We start from the raw sequence: 20,007 nt of genomic DNA, 5'->3' as shown, positions 1-20,007 counted from the left end.
AGTACCTGATATATTGCTTTTCAAGTGTTTGTTAAATTGAATTATTGCCATGTGAAATAGAACAGAAATATGAGTAAACATGTAACCAGTGATTTGACAAGTTTTTACTGTCTTTTAGTAATATTATTAATATGTTAAGATAGTTTTTAAAAGAAAAAGCATAAGTGTCTGACTTACAAGTCACTTTGCTTTCTGACATCCTATCGTTTCCTATGGAACTCCTAACTGTTAGGTCTATATAATTGTATATATTCTTAAGTTATATTTTTTGTTTCTAGGAGAAAATAGCCAGTATTAGATCAGTCTTGTCAGTCTAATTTAAAATAATGGTAAATGTCAAAGATCCAGTAAAAATAATTTGATAGGCAGTTTGGACCAGGGGGTCTCTAATGTCCATCTTAACCCTGTTATCAAAGCAATAAACAACTCCGTAGTGGGAGACCAGAGGTGGGGGACACACCATTGACCTGATACTATTTTCCATAGGTAAAATGAGAAGGGCTGTAGAAATTGAGAGGATATACCAGATATGTTACTTTAATGAAGAAAGAATTGATAACGTTTTATACTTTATTTAATTGAATGTGGAGAACAAAGGAAAAGAATAGAAAATTATTATGAAACATGGTCTTGGGAGTGGGTTAAGTTACAGAATAAGGAATTACTGCGAGGTGGGGCCATGACATGGAGAAAAAAGATAATGCCAAGGATGACATGGCCCCATGTCTAAAATAGTCCACATGATCACGCATGCTAATGAAGAATTTCAATCATATAGATTTATCTCAATTTAAACAGATCCAATTTGCAAATTGTTTAAAACAATTTAAACAAATTAAAGGTCAACACTTTAATGAGGTCTTTCCTTGTCTACTCCTATCTGGGTAGGTTCCCCTTGTTATTCTGTATTTTCATACCCTGTTTTTTTCTTTATAATCGATATCATGAATTTGATTATTTAGCTGACTGTTTCATTCTAAGTGAGAGGCAATATTGGGGAAGCAATATTCTTCCTGGTAGGAAGACTCAGGAATTTTTTTTTACTCTTATGACTAGAAAATTCTGTCTCAGTGCTAGGATATCCTGGAAAAAAAAAATCTTTGGACCTTCTAATATTAACGGGAATTTTTATTCATGTTTTGTAGATAACATGAATACGTATTTTTGCACACTACTTTTTGCCTCGAACTAAAAGTTTACAAGAACTCTAGAGAATACATCCAAAATAGTTCTACTGTAATTTAAAAAGTTCCCTTTAAAATGATCAGGGTTTTATGGAGAAAAAAATCTGAAACCTTTTAATAATTAAGAGTATTTTGGTTGGCGTTTATTAGACCTTCAAGACTTGGGCTCAGCAGCTATTTTTCTATTTTAGACAATACACCATTTGAAAAATTTAAGGAAAGGACAGAGGAGGTCATCTGTTCTTGTAACTCATGCTGAATTAATGCCCGACCAGACAGCAATGCATGAAGTTCAAAGACACATTTCCCACCATGCAAATGCACTCTGTCATTTTCATATTGCAGCAAGCATCAACCCTGCCACAGGTAAAGGATAAAGTTTTATTTCCCATAAATATGTTGAAGTCAGGTAAATAAATAGAAAAGTGGAACTACTTTTATAACCTATTTTTTATTTTATTATTTCATGTTGCCTTTAAAATACTTAATTGGAATAGAGATACAATATAGAGTACCGTTTTTTGAAGTGGGACTATGTGATTCTCAGGGTGTTAACTTCAGTAACTATTTCTGAGCATCTTTGTCTAGTCTATAACAAGGTTTCCCAGTAAATTAGAGCTTTAACTGAACCTGATGTCACAAGTGGTGGCAGCCTGGCAAATTAGTGTAATTTCCCTCACTTTACAGTTTAAATCTTCCCAACTCTTCTTTATAACCTCCTCTAAATATATTTTTATAAAGTTTTTCTTATATCTCAGCATATCTTGTTTTCTACCCTTGTAGACTTTCTTGTCCTATACTAAGGAAAACATTATTCCTTCTAACTTGAATATTTTCTTTTCCCTTTTTCCCCTATGTGGCTGAGAAGTATTTTGAGGCAGGTTCTTTGTTGGCACACATATTTGTGAGCTTCTATTTTAAAGGCAATATGTTTTCCTTCTGCATGGAAATTTATGAGAAAGGCTATAAATTTTATATTACATTGCTCAGAACTATATAAAGTTTTATATAAAATTATAGTTATATGTTATTGAACTGGAGGTCTGTTGCCTCAGAGTGAAGGGGCTTTTAGTTTTAAATGTTTCTGTATGTAAATACAGTATTTAGTAAATAGAATTCTAAAAGGGTGATCTTCAGTGGTGACTCTAGGTATGTGTTGTTTTATAGAGTAGCCACTAGCCCCGTATTAGCTGTTCGAGCACTTGAAATGTGGCTGGTCCAAACTGAGATATGCTGTAAAATACACACTGAATTTCCAAGACTTAGTATAAAAAATAATGAAAACTATTTCATTAATAATTTTATTTCATGTTGATTACTTGTTGAAATACTGTTTTGTATATGTTGAGTCAAATAAAGTATATTATTAAAATTAATATTACCTGTTTCATTTTACCTTCTGAAACATGGCTACTGAAATATCTAAAATTGCTTAACATGTCTTGCATTTTTGGTCTGCATTATATTTCTATTGGACAGTGCTTTGCCATCTGATTAAATGTTATTTTGTTTATATTATCCGTTCTGATCTAATATCTTAATTGTATTCTAAGAATGTCTTTATACATTAACTTGTTTTCAAAATGTTTATGGTTTTAGATTTTTATGAAATTTTAACCTTTTTAAAAGGACCTTTTCTTGAATTACTGTGATAAAAATTTAACTTCAAAACAAAATGCAACTTGTGATAGTCTGCAGTAAATTCAATACGTTTTAGAAACTTTGGCTTCTTAACTGTGTACACTATCCTAATTAGATAGAATAGGATCACAGAGGATGCGCATTCTGTCACATCATTTGAGCCTAAGGACTGGATATGTTCTTGCAGCCACTGGGCCCTGGTCTTCCCCAGCTTCTTTACTAACCATCACTAATTTTATTCATGCTCATCCTAACTTACCTACATATTATTTTAAAAACAATTTTCTTAAAAATGTTTAACATCATGCATTTTGTTACTACATGTAAATATAACATTTAAGTTGACCAAATAGATTACTAAATGCAAATAATTTTATATCATTAGGACTTGTCCTCTTCACCTTTTTTTCAAAAAATTTTTTGAAACTACAAGAAAGTTGAAAAAATAGTACAGCAAATATCTATATACCATTTACTCAGATTTACCACATATTAACATCTTGTCATTTATTCTTTTGTTCTCCCCTCTCTGCCTTTATAGATACGTCTTTGCTGCCTCCTCCCTTATTTTTGGCGGAACTATTTGAAAGTAAAGCTGTTGATTACATTACCCTTCACCTCCTAAATATTTAAGAATATATCTTTTAGTAAAAAGGGAATTTGCTTCCATAACTCTAATACTGTTACTGCATGTGAGGAACATGGATAAAATAATATCATGTAATATATAGTTCATATGCAAATATAGATTCCTGTCTTAAATGCAGATTATTTTCTTTAAATTCCTCCAATGTTGAACAGTCCCTCTCTCAACTATCAAAAAAACAGTCTGTCAGTCCCAAAAAGTTGTCTCTCAGTTTTCTTTCAAAATGTCTCACAGTCTGAATATTTGTTCATAAGATTTAGGTTTAACACTTTGAGCAAGATTACTACATAGTCACATAGGTGATGTAGTGTTTTATAGGAGTGCTGATTCACAAATCCTATTTTATATGATTTATTTCATTTTTATCACAAAACCAGGATGGTCGTCCAGGAACTGGAAAGAAAGAACAATTTAAAGCATTATTTAGCATTCATATTTATTATAATAGAACATTACCAGAATGTCCATGCATTTTATCTTTAGATTTTCACTTCTTTTTGCAAAGGACAATTTTTCCTTCTGTTGAATGAATTATTTATAACATGGATTGAAATTAAGGAGATTAAGTTTTTGATTTACACCATGTTTTGGGCGGAGGGGGACAGGGTCTTGCTCTTTTACCCAGGCTAGAGTGCAGCCTTGATCTCTTGGGCTCAGGCAATCCTACCACTTCAGCCTCCTGAGTAGCTGGAACCACAGGTGTGTGCCACTGCTCCTGGCTAATTTTTGTATTTTTTGTAGAGACAGTGTCTCTCTGTTTTCCAGGCTGGTCTCAAACTCCTAAGTTCAAGCAATCCTCCTGCCTTGGCCTCCAAAAATGCTGGTGTTACAGACACGAGCCACTACCCTGGCCAATTTATACTGTCTTACATGACCTCATCAACTTCATAAATTTCAGTTACCTCAAATGGAGAAATTCTCTCTTACTTAGAATTTTGCCTGCCTTCTTGTGTTTTTTCTTCATGTTATTTCCCAACAGGTTTTTAGTAAAGTTTCAAACACTGAGAAAGGTTGGAAGAATAGTACAGTGAATACTTTTATATTATTCACTTTGATTCAACAGTTGTTAACATCTTGCCACAGTTGCTTTATGTGTGGCAAATGTCTCTGTGTGTATGTGTGTGAAATGTTTTCTTTTCTTTTTCTTTCTTTCTTTTTTTTTTGGAAACGGAGTGTTGCTCTGTCACCCAGGCTGGAGTACAGTGGAGTGATCTGAACTCATTGCAACCTCTGCCTCCTGGGTTCAAGCAATTCTCCTGCTTCAGCCTCCCAAGTAGCTGGGACTACAGGCACACCCCTCCATGCTGGGCTAATTTTTTGTATTTTGTATTTAGTAGAGATGGGGCTTCACTGTGTTGCCCACGCTGGTCTCAAACTCCTGAGCTCAGGCAATCCACCCGCCTCTCCCTCCCAGAGTGCTAGGATTACAGGCATGAGCACACAGTCGAAATGTTTTCTTAGTCTTTTCAAAATAAGTTATGCCTAATATGGTGTATCACCCTTACATTAGCAAGTATCTCCTAAAATTCTCTCACATAATCATATCATCATCATACCTAAGAAAATGATAAGTAATTCCATAATATCTAATATGCAGTTCATATTTAAACTTCTCCAGTTATCTCTTTTATGGCTGCTTTTCTGCTTTAATTTTTCATCTCCTGTCCCCAAACTAGAATTCACTGAAGGTTGATACATTTGTGTATTTTGTTTTTAAGTTAATAGTTTAATTTCATATAAATCTATCATTCTTAAGATTTACATTTACCATTAAATTCAGGTAACGTTTTTACAAATGCTGCTAAAATTATGTTGACTTGTTTAGCACCTTTTTTTTGCATAGATTACTCATTGTAAGCACTTGTCATGTTTTTAAAGAAATAAATTTATATTAAAATCTTTTTTATTTCCACAGATATTCCAAATGTCTTGGTTGGCACTGCATTTAATGTTGATGATGGAAATGGGGGCTTTGTAGTTCATTGGTTAAACAACAAGGAATTTCATTTTACGTCATCTACAGAAATATTTATGCATCAGTTACGAAAACTTTCTGATAAGCAGGTAGATCATGAAAGTGATGATGCAGATAGAGAAGATGAGGAACATTCACAGGAGGATAGAGAACGGGGTTTACATATGAAATTAGACCATGGTTAGTATCCTGTGTTCAGGTTTTTCTTACTCCAAAGTTAACAGCCTTCTGTGGTACCACTTTTAGTTTTGAATTCTTCCTTCCTGCTCTTCCTCCTTTTTACTTCTCTATTTGTTACACAAGTATTTACTGACCATCTGCCTTGGATCAGGCACTCTGCTAGGTCCTGCAAACATCATCTAACTATATGTTTTGTTATAACATATTTCTTTGAGTCTTTGGAAGCCATAGCCTTTTCTGGGGAACAGGTTTTGCTAATGGTAGTAATAATGATAGGGTGAATGAAGTTTTAATTTATCTAAAAGTAGTAACTATAGTAACTTTCAATTTAGACAAAAGTTTCCTTTTTTTTTCTAACTGTAAATTGGAAAAGAGATTTATAGTTTTTAAAGATAGTATGCCGTTTATTTGTAGTCTAGTATGTAAATGAATTACTTAATGCATGTATTGATAAATATATTTTCTGGTTCAGATTTATCCCTGGATAGAGAATCTGAGGCAGGTACAGGATCATCGGAACATGAAGATGGAGAAAGAGAAGGAAGTCCTAGAACTTATTCACGACTTAGTGTACCAATGCCACTGCCTACGGTTCTGCTTGATCGGAAGATTGAAACGCTGCTAACTGAATGGAATAAGAATCCTGATATGCTTTTTACAATACACCCTGTAGATGGTACCTTTCTAGTGTGGCATGTAAAGTATTTGGATGAATATAATCCTGGAATATTTAGACAAGTCCAGGTATATTTTATTGATGAAATAGTTATTACGTTTCTTAAAACAATAAAAAGAAATAAATGCTTTGTAGAGTCAGCATGTTTGTAGAATTACTGAAAATTTTGGTTTTGATAAGCATCTCAGTAAAGAATACTTACTGCTTTCAGAAGGGATCAGTGACCATAAGCTTAGCAAACTTGATTAGTTAGAAGATAATGAATTTGGCCTTGAAATGCAATACTGAATATTTAAATATGTGTTGATTTTGGGGGGAATTAATAATATTTTGAATAAGATTAAGAAACTACCCTGAAAATATGAATCAGGATGAGCTCATCCTTGTGCCCAATTTGATGAGCTAAACGAAGCTGCCTTTACTTGTCATCTCTCTCAACTTTATTGCTATTTAGATCTGTGGCTGGTGGTCATTTTGTTGTACAAGCAAAGCACCTGAACTTTTTTTCTTCAGCCTTCTTTTAGGCCACGAATAGAGATATGATATTACGTAAATCGAAGAAAGGGATTGAACCATAAAGAGGTTGAAAATGACATTTTTTGAGAAGAAGCTGAGATTTGGTATTTTGAGAAGTCTTTTTTTTGAGAGGAGGTAAACTGTTTGTACTGAATCATATAATTATGTTTTTCAGGTTTCTTTTTCTTCTCGGATTCCTGTTGCATTTCCCTCTGGTGATGCTAGCTCTCTTAGTAAAAATATCATGATGTATGCCTGTATAAATGCGACAAAAGATTCTGACCACACCTTGTTACACGAGGAGGGGATGTCTATAGGCAGTCCTCACGGATCACAGCCACACTCTAGATCACACAGTACAAATATGAACATCTTAGCTCCCACAGTGATGATGATTTCTAAACACATAGATGGTTCTTTAAATCAGTGGGCAGTCACTTTTGCTGATAAGTCTGCCTTTACCACTGTTCTAACTGTATCTCACAAATTTAGATATTGCGGTCATCGATTTCACCTCAATGACCTGGCATGTCATTCAGTTTTGCCATTGTTATTGACATCCTCTCATCATAATGCTCTGTTGACTCCTGAATCAGATTATCAGTGGGACTCAGACAATAAATTAAGTAGATTAATGGACCCTGTAAAACATATGAAAGGTTCCTCAAAACAGCCTCTTAGAAATGCAGCAACTCGTACATTTCATGACCCAAATGCGATCTACAGTGAACTTATTCTGTGGCGTGTAGACCCAATAGGACCTTTGTCATACACCGGAGGAGTATCAGAATTGGCTCGAATTAACTCTTTACATACCTCAGCGTTCTCTAACGTGGCTTGGCTTCCAACTCTCATTCCCAGTTACTGTCTAGGTAAGTGTTCATTGTAATTGTGAAATTAACAAAAGCTTTTAAACTATTATTTGTTATATACAAAATGGTTTATATTGTTGTTATTAAGATGATTTTTAGTAAGTATTCAGTTTTATTATTAAGGTGATTTTTAATATTCAGAATACAGGCATGAAACTTATTTTTAGAACTTTTTTTTAGAAGTTTTTAACCTTCTCAATCCATTTTTAAATTAAATTTTTTTGTTAATAATTTTGTATCTACTTATTGTACCTGTTTAATTATGATTCTAGACCATGGTTAAGCCTAAAAAGAAAAATGTGAATACTTGTTTCTTATCCTTTAGCCAATAAGAAAAATAAACTACTTGTTTAGAACCCAGAGTCCTTGTTTTCCTTTCTCAGGCACATATTGCAATTCTGCAAGTGCTTGCTTTGTTGCTTCTGATGGCAAAAATCTGAGACTCTATCAAGCTGTAGTGGATGCAAGGAAATTATTGGATGAATTGTCAGACCCAGAATCTTCAGTAAGTATTTAATAATCTTTATTAATTTATCTAAGGTGATAAAGAATTCTCTTTTGACTTTGTCTAGGACCTATATTTGTTAGTTGCTGTTTAGGGAGTAAGCATATGTTCTGGGCTGCATATGACATATATATGACACATTTATTTTTTCCTAAGTTGTGTTCCAAGGTATATGAATCAAAATTTTAGTGTACATACCACACATTAATACATTTTACATAAAAAGGAATAAAAAGGATTTTTTCAAAAATATTATTTGTTTGTAACATATTTTACTCTCTAGTTTGGTTCTTTTAATCTTACTTTGCTCAAAAAAGGTTTTAAGACATCTTTATCAAGCTGTATGTTTAGGTTGGAAAACTGGAACTTTTTCAAGCTTGATTGACCATTTAAAAAAATTCTCTGGTTAGAATTTGTTATCAGTGGGTGGCAGCATCTCATTCTGATAGTTCTGTATCTGAGCTAGAAGTCATATATGATAGTATCTAGAGTTGAACAGATTTTCCATTTACCTATAAAAACGACTATTCTAATAAAAATATTTCCAGTATTGAAAACCAGTGACTATTTTTGAGCATCTACTGTGTTCTCCTAGATGTAAAGGGAATGCAAAATATAAGTTTCAGATCTGCCTTTAAGGAGCTTTTAATTTAGTTGAAGAGAAAACGTATTAATAAAAAGTTAAGTAGCAGTTTAAGACGTAAGATGAGAAGTCTAAGGGTGATACGTAATTAATTGCCAAAAGGATGGCCCTAGAAGTGTTTCATTATTCAGAGGAGAGAGAGAGATCAGATTAAGGTAGGCATGGAAGTCTTTATTAAGGGCAGTATTTGGGTTCATTCTTGATAGGTGGATAAGATTTAGAAAGATAAATTCTTTGTCTTTGCCTGAGTGAGAAAATTGCCTGAAAGTAAGTGTAGATACGGGAAAGTACATATGTAAAGCTTGTTCCAGAAACAGTGAGAAAACCATTTGGATTGGAGCTTAAGGTTTAGCATAGAGAAAGTCTAGAAAAATAGAATCATAGAACTAGAATTGGAAGATACTTTAAAGGTCACCTGGTCTCACCAGCCATCTGATGCTTTATTCCCCTCTGCTTCATTCCTGCCAATTTGTCATCTGGCCACTGAGGGAGACTCAACTCTAAATGCAGCTCGTTCTGTCCTTGAATAGCTCACACAATCATATTTGAATGCTATTTATTTTGTGTAAATTCTGCTTGTTAGTGCTAGTTCTACTTATAGTAAATCTAATATTTCTTGCATATGAGAATACCTCAAGATATTTAAAGACAGCTTTCTTGTAACCTGTGAACCTTACTACCTCAGGCCAAACCTGCTCCCCCTGTGCCTATCAAGTTTCTTTAACTGTTTTACATTTGACCCTGGTTACTCTTCTGAGCAGGTTTCCTTTTGTCTGTACTCTGAGCCTTGTAGGATGACTAAAACATAGCAATATTGTGACCTCTCTCATTAGATACATTTATGTTTTGACAGGCACTCCACATTCTTTGTATGTAATTGATTCATCATGAGCTGACTCTCAATATCACGAAGTGTTTCCCTGTCCCTCCCCTCTGCTAAGCCTTGTCTTCTCCATTCTGTATTTGTCCTTTTGGATTTGGGGTCCAAATGTAGACCTGTTTTTTCCTATTACATTTCATCTTGCTGAGCGCAACTAAACAGTCCAATCTCTCAGTATCTTTTTGAATCTGGATTATGTTATTTAATATATTTGTTACTGCTTTATGACTGTGTCACCAGCCTATTTGAAGAGTGTTATATCTACATTATCTGAGTCAGTTATTAATATGATAAACAGGCAGGTCTGAAGAAAGAACCTAGCAGTATACATTTGAAATCTTTCTCCATTTTCATTTTTTGGAATGTTTTCCAGCTTGTTTCAAGGATTTCTGTGAGATAGCCTGTCATATACTTTCTGAAATAAAATACACTCTTTCTACCTTCTGAAGTCAAAGAAGAAAGTCAAAGTTACATGAGGTGATTTGTTTTAATATATGATAGGTATAATGTGCACACCTTGACATCTCTTGGTGACCAAAACATTGTACTAGATAGACATTAAGCTCCTCAGTCTGCCCTGTGGAAGTATGCTCTTTTCCTTTTTGAAAACGGGAATTTTTGCCTGTTTTTAGTTTTCTGCCATTGATGGCATTCCCCATGATTTGGGGGATTTTGTATTTTCTTATGGTTCTATTTGTTCTCCGTTATACTCAGTGTTTTGTTTTTGGTGGTACCTCAAGGTTTTATAATATGCATCTTTAACCTCTCATAGTCTACCTTCAAATAATAATATAGTACTCAAAATATAATGTAGCTAGGCACGGTGACTCACACCTGTAATCCCAGCACTTTGGGAAGCTGAGATGAGAAGATTGCTTGACCCCACGAGTTCAGACCAGCCTGGGCAACATAGTGAGACCCCATCTCTAAATATATATATAAATATATATATTTATAATGTAAACATATATAAATATATATATAGTAAACAACTTTCAATAGTATCCCCAATCTCCCTCTCCTGTGGTCTTCAGCGTGCATGTCCTGTGAATGTTTTGTTAGGTTTATACGTAAGTATTTTATTTATTCTACTGATTGTAAATGTTACTGTCTTTTTAATGTTGATGTCCATGTAGTCACTGTCAGGATATACAAATACAGTTGAATATACAAATACGATTGAATATACAAATGCCATTGAATTTTGTGTGTTTATCTTGTATCCTGTAACATTGCTGAATGCATATATTAGGTGTAGGAGTATTTTTGGTAGATTTCTGGGACTTTTCCATGTAGATAATTGTCTCATTATAAATGGGAACAGTTTTATTTCTTCCTTTTCTAATCTGTATGTTTTTTGTTTTTCTTATTTTGTTGTGGTAACTAAAACTTCCAACACCATGTTGAATAAGAAGTGAGATTAAATGTTCTTGCCTTCTTCCCATTTTTGGAGGAAAAACATTCAGTCTTTGATCATTACATATAATGTTAGTTGCAGGTTTAAAAAATTTTTTTAAATTTTTGTGGGTACATAGTAGATGTATATATTTGTGGGGTACATGAGATGTTTTGATATAGGCATGCAATTCTTAATGAAATAATGGAAAATGGGGTATCTATCACCTCATACATTTATCCTTTGTGTTACAAACGATATACTTATACTCTTCCAGTTATTTAAAAATGAGCAATTAAATTATTGACTATAGTCATCCTGTTGTGCTATCAAACACTAGGTCTTATTAATTCTAACTTTTTTTTTTGTACCCATTAACCGTCCCTGCCTCCCGCCAATCCCTTACTACCCCTCCCAGCCTCTGGTAATCATCCTTCTACTCCCTATCTCCATGGGTCCACTTGTTTTGATTTTTAGCTCCCACAAATAAGTGAGGACATGCAATATTTGTATTTCTGTGCCTGGCTTATTTCACTTAAAATAATGACCTCCAGTTTCATCCTTGTTGCTGCAAAATGACGGAATCTCATTCTTTTTTATGGCCAATTAGTAGTCTGTTGTGTATAAGTACCACATCTTTTTTTCTTTACCTATTCATCTGTTGATGGATACTTAGGTTGCTTCCAAATCTTGGCTATTTTGAACAGAGCTGCAGCAAACATGGGAGTGCAGATACCTCTTCCAATATACTAATTTTCATTCTTTTGGGTATGTGCCCAGCAGTGAAATTGCTGGATTGTATGGTAGGTCTGTTTTAGTTTTGTGAGCAACCTCCAAACTGTTCTCTATCATGGTTGTACTAATTTACATTCCCACCAATAGCATATGAGGGTTTTCTTTTCTCCACATCTATGCCAACATTTGTTATTGCCTGTCTTGGATATAAGCCATTTTAACTGGGGTGAGATGATATCTCACTGTAGTTTTGATTTGCATTTCTCTGATGATCTCTGATATTGAGCACCTTTTCACATGTCTGTTTGCCATTTGTATGTCTTCTTTTAAGAAATATCTGTTCAAATATTTTGCCCATTTTTGATTAGATTATTAAGATTTTTTCCTATAGGGTTGTCTGAGCTTCTTATATATTCTGGTTATTAATCCCTTTTCAGATGAGTAGTTTGACGATATTTTCTCTCATTTTGTGGGTTGTCTCTTCACTTTGTTGATTGTATCCTATACTTTTTAACTTGATGTGATCCCATTTGTGCATTTTTGCTTTGGTTTCCTGTCCTTGTTTTGTATTACTCAGGAAATGTTTGCCGAGACCAATGTCCTGGAAGGTTTCCCCAATGTTATCTTGTAGTAGTTTCATAGTTTGAGGTCTTAGATTTAAATCTTTAATCCATTTTGATTTGATTTTTGTATGTGGTTAGTGATAGGGGTCTGGTTTTATTCTTCTGCATATGGATATCCAGTTTTCCTGGCACCATTTGTTGAAGAGACTGCCTTTTCTCCATTGTATGTTCTTGGCACCTTTGTCAAAAATGAGTTCACCGTAGGTGTGTGGATTTGTATCTGGATTCTCTTTGCTGTTCCATTGGTCTGTGTGTGTGTTTTTGTGCCAGTACCATGCTGTTTTGATTACTGTAACTCTGTAGTATAATTTGAAGTCAGATAATATGATTCTTCCAGTTTTGTTCTTTTTGCTTAGGATAGCTGTGGCTATTCTGGGTCTTTTGTGGTTCAATATAAATTTTAGATCTTTTAAAAATTTCTATAAAGAATATCAGTGGTGTTTTATAGGGATTGCATTGAATCTGTAGATTGCTTTGGGTAGTATGGACATTTTAACTATATCAGTTCTTCCAATCCATGAACATGGAATATCTTTCCATTTTTTTGTCCTCTTCAATTTCTTTATTCAGTGTTTTACAGTTTTTGTTATAGAGATCTTTCACTTCTTTGGTGAATTCCTAGGTTCTTAATTTTATGTATGGCTATTGTAAATGAAATTACTTTTTTTTTTTCCCTGAGACAGAGTCTCGCTCTGTTGCCCAGGCTGGAGTGCAGTGGCCAGATCTCAGCTCACTGCAAGCTCCGCCTCCCGGGTTTAGGCCATTCTCCTGCCTCAGCCCCGCCACCTCGCCCGGCTAGTTTTTTGTATTTTTTTAGTAGAGACGGGGTTTCACCACGTTAGCCAGGATGCTCTCCATCTCCTGACCTCGTGATCTGCCCGTCTTCGCCTCCCAAAGTGCTGGGATTACAGGTTTGAGCCACCGCGCCTGGTTTTTTTTTTTTTTTTTTTTTTTGAGGCGGAGTCTTTGTCACCCAGGCTGGAGTGCAGTGGCGCGATCTCAGCTTACTGCAGCCTCCACCTCCCGGGTTCAAGTGATTCTCCTGCCTCAGCTTCTGGAGTAGCTGGGACTACAGGCATGTGCCACCATGCCCGGCTAATTTTTCTTTTTCTTTTTCGTAGAGACAGAGTTTCATTGTGTTAGCCAGGATGGTCTTGATCTCCTGACCTCGTGATCCGCCCGCCTCAGCCTCCCAGAGTGCTGGGATTACAGGTGTGAGCCACTGCACCCAGCCGAGATTACTTTTTCAAAATTTCTTTTTCAGATTTTTTGCTGTTGGCCTATAGAAATGCTACTGATATTTGTATGTTGATTGATATCCTGCAACTTTACTGAATTTATCAGTTCTAATGGTTTTTGGTGGAGTCTTCAGGTGTTTCCAAATGTAAGATCATGCTGTCTGCCAACAAGGATAATTTGACTTCTTCCTTTCCAATTTGGATGCCTTTTATATATCTTTCTTTTGTGTGATTGCCTGATCTGGCACTTTCAGCACTATGTTGAACAACAGTGGTGAAAGTGAGCCTCCTTGTTGTGTTCTAGATCTTAGAGGAAAGGCTTTCAGTTTTTCCCCATTCAGCGTGATACTAGCTGTCGGTCTGTGCTGTATGGCTTTTATTATGTTGAGGTATGTTCCTTCTACACCCAGATTTTTTTAGAGTTTTCATCATGAAGGGGTGTTGAATTTTATCATGCTTTTTAAGCATCAATTGATATGATCGTATGGTTTTTGTCCTTCATTCTGTTGATGAAATGTATCACACTGATTGATTTGTATATGTTGAACCATCCTTGTATCCCTGTTATGATAAATGATCTTTTAATCATTTTGACCATGTTGTTGAATTTGCTTTGGTAGTGTTTTGTTTAGGATTTTTGCATCAGTATTCATCAGAGTTATCGACCTGTGTTCTTTTTTTGATGTGTCTTTGTTTGGTTTTGGTATCAAGATAATACTGGCCTCATAGAATGAGCTTGAAAGTATTCCTTCCTTCTCTGTTTTTCGAATAATTTGAATGGGTTGGTATTCGTTCTTTTTTATATGTTTGGTAGCATTCAGAGCAAAACCATTGGGTCCTGGGCTTTTCTTTACTTAGAGACTGTTTATTATGGCTTTGATCTTGTTACTTGTTTTACTGATCTATTCAGGTTTTGGATTTCTTTTGTGGTTCAGTCTTGATAGGTTGTATGTGTCTAGGAATTTGTCCATTTCTTGTAGATTTTCCAATTTATTGGCATATAGTTGCTCATAGTAGCCACTGTTGATCCTTTGAATTTCTTTGGCATCAGTTGTAATAGCCCTTTTTTCATCTCTGATTTTATTTATTTGGGTCTTCTTTGTCTTTTTCTTAGTCTGGGAAAAAGTTTGTCAATTTTATTTTATCTTTTCATAAAACTTTTTGTTTTGTTGATCTTTGTATGGTTTTCTTTGTTTCAGTTTCATTTATTTATGCTCTGATCTTTATTATTTCTTTTCCTTTACCAATTTTGGGTTTGGTATGCTCTTGCTTTTCTAGTTCTTTAAGATTCATCATTAGGTTGTTTATTTGAAGTCTTCCTTGTTTTTTGATGTAGGCACTTACAGCTATAAACTTCCCTCTTTTAGTACTGCTTTGGCAGTATCTCATAGATTTTGGTATGTCATGTTTTCATTATCATTTGTTTCAAGACATTTTTCAGTTTTCTTTTGAATTTCTTCATTGACTCAGTTGTCATTCAGGAGCATATTGTTCAATTTCCATATGTTCGTATAGTTTCCAGAATTTCTTGTTATTGATTTCTAGTTTTATTCCAATGTGGTCAGAGAAGATGCTTGATATTATTTCATTTTTTAAAATGTTTTAAGACTTGTTTTGTAACCTAACGTTTGGTCTGTCCTTGAGAATGATCCATGTGCTGCGGAAAAGAATGTATATTCTGTAGCTGTTGGATGAAATGTTCTGTAAGTATCTATTGGGTCCCTTTTTTTGATAGTACAGATTAAGTCTGATGTTTCTTTGTTGATTTTTCTGTCTAGAAGATATGTCCAATTGTGAGTGATGTCGCAGTATCCAGCTATGATTGTATTGGGGTCTATCTGTTTCTGTAGCTCTGATATTTGCTTGATATATCTGGGTGTTCCAGTGTTGGGTACGTATACATTTAGAATTGTTATATCCTCTTGCTGAATTGACCCCTTCAATGTTATATAGTGACCTTCTTTGTTTCTTCTTACAGTTTTTGTTTTGAAAACTATTTTATTTGATACATAGTATCAGACATATAATGATACTGATATCAGTATATCTGTCTGATGTAAGTATAGCTATTCCTGCTCTTTTTTGGTTTCTGTTGGCACGGAATATCTTTTCCCATCCCTTTGTTTTCAGCCTATGTGCGTCATTATGTGTGAAGTGTGTTTTTTGCAGGCCACATTTTATTGAATCTTGTTTACCTATTCAGCCACTATATTTCTTTTGATTGGAGAATTTAGTCCATTTAGTCCAAGTAATTAATAGGTAAGGACTTAACTCCTGCCATTGGTTATTTGTTTCTGGTTGTTTTGTGGTCTTCCTTCTCTATTTCCTTCCTGTCTTTCTTTTAGTGAAGGTGATTTTTGCTGGTGATATGATTTAGTTTTTTGCTTTTTGTTTTTGGTGTATTCACTGTATGTTTTCTAATTTGAGGTTACCACAAAGCTTGCAAATATTATCTTACAACCCATTATTTTAAGCTAATTATGACTTAACACTGTTTGCATAAATAAACAAGCCTAAAGAAAACTAATAAAGGCTCTACTCCTTAACTTTGTCCTGCTACAACTTTTTGTTATTACTATTTATATCTTTTTGTACTGTCTGTATCTTGAAAAGTTGTAGTTATTATTTTTGATTGATTCATCATTTAGTCTTTCTACTTAAGATCAGTTTACACACCAGTGTTACAGTGTAATAATATTCTGTGTTTTTCTGTGTACTTACTGTTACCAGTGAGTTTTGTACCTTCAGATGACTTCTTATTGCTCATTAATGTCCTCGTTTTTCTGATTTAAGTACTCCTGTAGCATTTCTTGTATGACAGGTCTGGTGTTGATGAAATCCCTCAGTTTTTGTCTGTCTGGAAAAGTTTTTATTTCTCCTTCATGTTTGAAGGATATTTTTACTTAGATACACTATTCTGGGGTAATTTTTTTTTTTCTTTTCAGCACTTCAAATATGTCATGGCTTTCTCTCCTGGCCTGTAAGTTTTCCACTGAAAATTCTGTTGCCAGACATACTGGAGCTCCATTATATGTTGTTTCTTTTCTCTTGCTGCTTTTGGGATCCTTTCTTTATTGCCTTTGGGAGTTTGATTATTAAAAGCCTCAAGATAGTCTTCTTTGGGTTAAATCTGCTTGGTGTTCTATAGCCTTCTTGTACTTGGATATTGATATCTTTCTGTAGGCTTGGGAATTTCTCTGTTACTACCCCTTGGAATAAATTGATATCTTTCTGTAGGCTTGGGAATTTCCCCATTGCTATTGCTTTCCACCTCTACCTCTTTCTTTACCTCCTCTTTAAGGTCAATGACTCTTAGGTTTGTCCTTTTGAGGTTATTTTCTGGATCCTGTAGATGTGCTTCATTGTTTTTTATTCATTTTTCTTTTGTCTCCACTGTGTATTTTCAAATAGCCTGTTTTCAAACTCACAGATTCTTTCTTCTGCTTTATCAATTCTGCTAGTAAAAGACTCTGATGCATTCTTCAGTATGCCAGTTGCGTTGTTTAGCTCCAGAATTCCTGCTTGATTGTTTTCAGTTATTTAAATTTGTTTGTTAAATTTATCTGATAGAATTCTGAATTTGTTGTCTGTGCTATCTTGAATTTCTTTGAGTTTCCTCGGAATTCTCTGTCTGGAGGTCACATATCTCTGTTTCTCCAGGATTGGTCTCTGGTACCTTATTTGGTTCATTTGGTGAGGTCGTGTTTTCCTGAATTATCTTAATACTTGTAGATGTTCTTTGGTGCATGGACATTAAGGAGTTAGGTATTTGTTATAGTCTTCACAGTCTGAGCTTACTTGTATCTGTCCTTCTTAGGAAGGCTTTCCTAGGTATTTAAAAGGACTTGGGTGTTGTGATCTAAGCCGTATCTGCTTTGGGGGGACCCCAAGCCCAGTTATGCTATGGTTCTTGCAGACTCTTAGAGGTACTGCCTTGATGGTCTTGGATAAGATTTGGAAGAATTCTCTGGATTACCAGGCAGAGACTCTTGTTCTCTTCCCTTACTGTATTCCAAACAAACTCAGTCTCTCTTTCTCTATCTCTCTCTCTCTCTCTCCCTCCCTCCCTCCCTCTCCCTTTCCCTCTCCCTCTCCCTCTCCCTCTCCCTCTCTCTTCCCCCCTCATCTCTCACCTCTCTCTCCTTCTCTCTCTTTCTCTTTCTGTCTCTTTTTTCTGAGCCACCTAGAGATGGGAGTGGGGTGACACATGCACCCCTGTGGCCATCACCTCTAGGACTGTGCTGGGTCACACCTGAAGCCAGCACAGCACTGGTTCTTGCCCAAAGCCAGCTGTAATCACTCCCCAGCTACCGCCTATGTTCTCTCAAAGCCCTGGGCCTCCTGCAATCTGCAGGTAGCAAAGTCAGCCAGGCCTGTGTCCTTCCCTTTAGGGTGATGAGTTCCTCCATCCACTGGGCTGGTCTAGAAGTACCATCTGGGAGGTAGGGAGCAGAGTCAATAACCTTAGAAGTCTACCTGGTGTTCTATTGTACTGCGGCTGAGCTGGTACTCAAACCACAAGACACAGCCCTTCCCACCCTTCTCTCCCCTTTCCAAAGGCAGATGAACCTTACCCTGTGGCCACCATGACCTCAGGCCTACAGGGAGTACTTCCAGACTACTACCAATGTTTTCTTAAGGACCAAGGGCCCTTTGGTTAGCTTGTGGTAAATGCTGCCTGGTCTGAGACTCACCATTTCAGGGCATTGGGCTCCCTTCTGGCCCACAGAAGATCCAGAAATGCTGTCCAAGAGCCAAGTGCTAGAATTGGGGACTCTAAGAGCCTGCTTGGTGCTCTACTCCCTTGTGGCCAAGCTGGCACCTAAGATGCAAAACAGAGTTCCCTTTAGTTTTGCCTCTACTTCTCTCCAATTTTAGTGTATGTGCTGTCGAAGCGAGCACGTTGCCTCTGCTTTTCTCAAGCAGGAGTCTTGCCCTGTAGCTACCATAGCTGGGAATGTGCTGAGTCTCACCTCAAGCCAGCCAGTCTCATCCAAGACCCTCGTCATAGTACCTGGATATTGCTGCTGGTTATTAGGGCCCAAAGGCTCTTCAGTTAACAGGTGATGAATCCTGCCAGGGGTCTTTTCCTTCATGGCAGTGGGTTCCTTTCTGGCCCGGGGTGTGTCTAAAAATGTCATGTGGGAGATAGGGCCTGGAAAGGGAGCCTCATGACTCTGACTAGTGCCTTATCCTGCTGTGGCTGAGCTGGTATCCAAGAGGCAAAACAAAATCCTCCCCACTCTCCTGTCGCCCTCTCCTCGAGCAGAAGGAAGGAGTCTCTTTGGAGCTGTGAGCTGTACAGCCTGGGGGTTAGGGAAGGGATGATGCCGGCACTTTTTTACCCATCCCGCCTGGTGTCTCAGTAGGTTGCATGCCTCCCAGGCCCACTGTCTTTGGCCCAGTTCAGCACTAGGGACTCATCTAGGAGTTGCAGACCTTGTGGCCTAGACTGCCTTTCAAGTTTATTTAAGGCCCCAGAGCACCTGACGGTGGCAAGGCTTTTGGGGAATTAAGCTCACACAGATGGGATCCAGCTATTCCCCTCTGGGTAGGGCTCCCTCCATGGGCGAGTGTCAGCTGAGTTTGGTCTGGTTTCTCTTTCTGCTATATAACAAGGCAGCACTGACTTCAGTGCTCACACTTGCTTGCTCTTCCTTTCCCCACCCAGTACACGGAAACTCAGCACCTTGCTGCTGCTGCAGGATATGGGGGAAGGGTGATTCATGAGTGTTTTTCCTACCTCTTCTGTGCCTCTTTCAGTGATAATGAAGTTAAAACTGGGTACTGTGAGTGCTTACCTGGTTTTTGGTTCTTATGAAGGTGTTTTTTTTTCATATAGTGGTTAAATTGGTGTGTTTGCTGGGGGGACAATTGGTGGAGCCTTCTATTCTGCCATCTTCCTCTTCTCCTGCCTTCAGCTGTTGGGTTATTTGTAGATATTCTTTATAAAGTTGAGGAAGTTCTCTAGGTTTGTTAATTTTCTTGACATTTTAAAAGAATCAGCTTGTTGTTTAATTGAGCTCTTTGTTTCTGTAATGTTTTCATTTTTATCTTCATTGATTTTTGCTGTTTATTGCTTCCTTCCTTCTGCTTGCTTTGGGCCTTTCTTTGGTTCTTTTTTTTCTAGAGTTATGAGACAGGAGCTTAGCTTAATGATTTTAATTTAAAAAAAAATTGTCTAAGGTATACATTTAGTGCCTACAAATTTTTCTTTCAGCACTGCTTTAATATTTTTATATGTAGCATTTTTATTTTCATTTAGTTCAAGATATGTTTTGATTTCCCTTGAGAACT

General features: G+C 36.1%; 1 protein-coding gene across 1 annotated transcript in view; it reads left to right on the top strand.

Annotated features, from left to right (window-relative positions):
- LOC105543950 (dmX-like protein 2) overlaps window positions 1-20,007 on the top strand; it is a 148,251-nt gene that overhangs the window by 91,889 nt on the left and 36,355 nt on the right. Inside the window, exons 9-13 of the mRNA XM_011986154.1 lie at window positions 1,376-1,550; window positions 5,387-5,626; window positions 6,099-6,370; window positions 6,994-7,690; window positions 8,074-8,195. Coding sequence (XP_011841544.1) covers window positions 1,376-1,550; window positions 5,387-5,626; window positions 6,099-6,370; window positions 6,994-7,690; window positions 8,074-8,195 — 1,506 coding nt within the window. The remainder of the gene's footprint in view (window positions 1-1,375; window positions 1,551-5,386; window positions 5,627-6,098; window positions 6,371-6,993; window positions 7,691-8,073; window positions 8,196-20,007) is intronic.

This window comes from Mandrillus leucophaeus, unplaced genomic scaffold (genome assembly GCF_000951045.1).
Source record: "Mandrillus leucophaeus isolate KB7577 unplaced genomic scaffold, Mleu.le_1.0 Scaffold108, whole genome shotgun sequence".
NCBI lineage: Eukaryota > Metazoa > Chordata > Mammalia > Primates > Cercopithecidae > Mandrillus > Mandrillus leucophaeus.
This window is presented reverse-complemented; position numbering and strand designations above follow the sequence as displayed.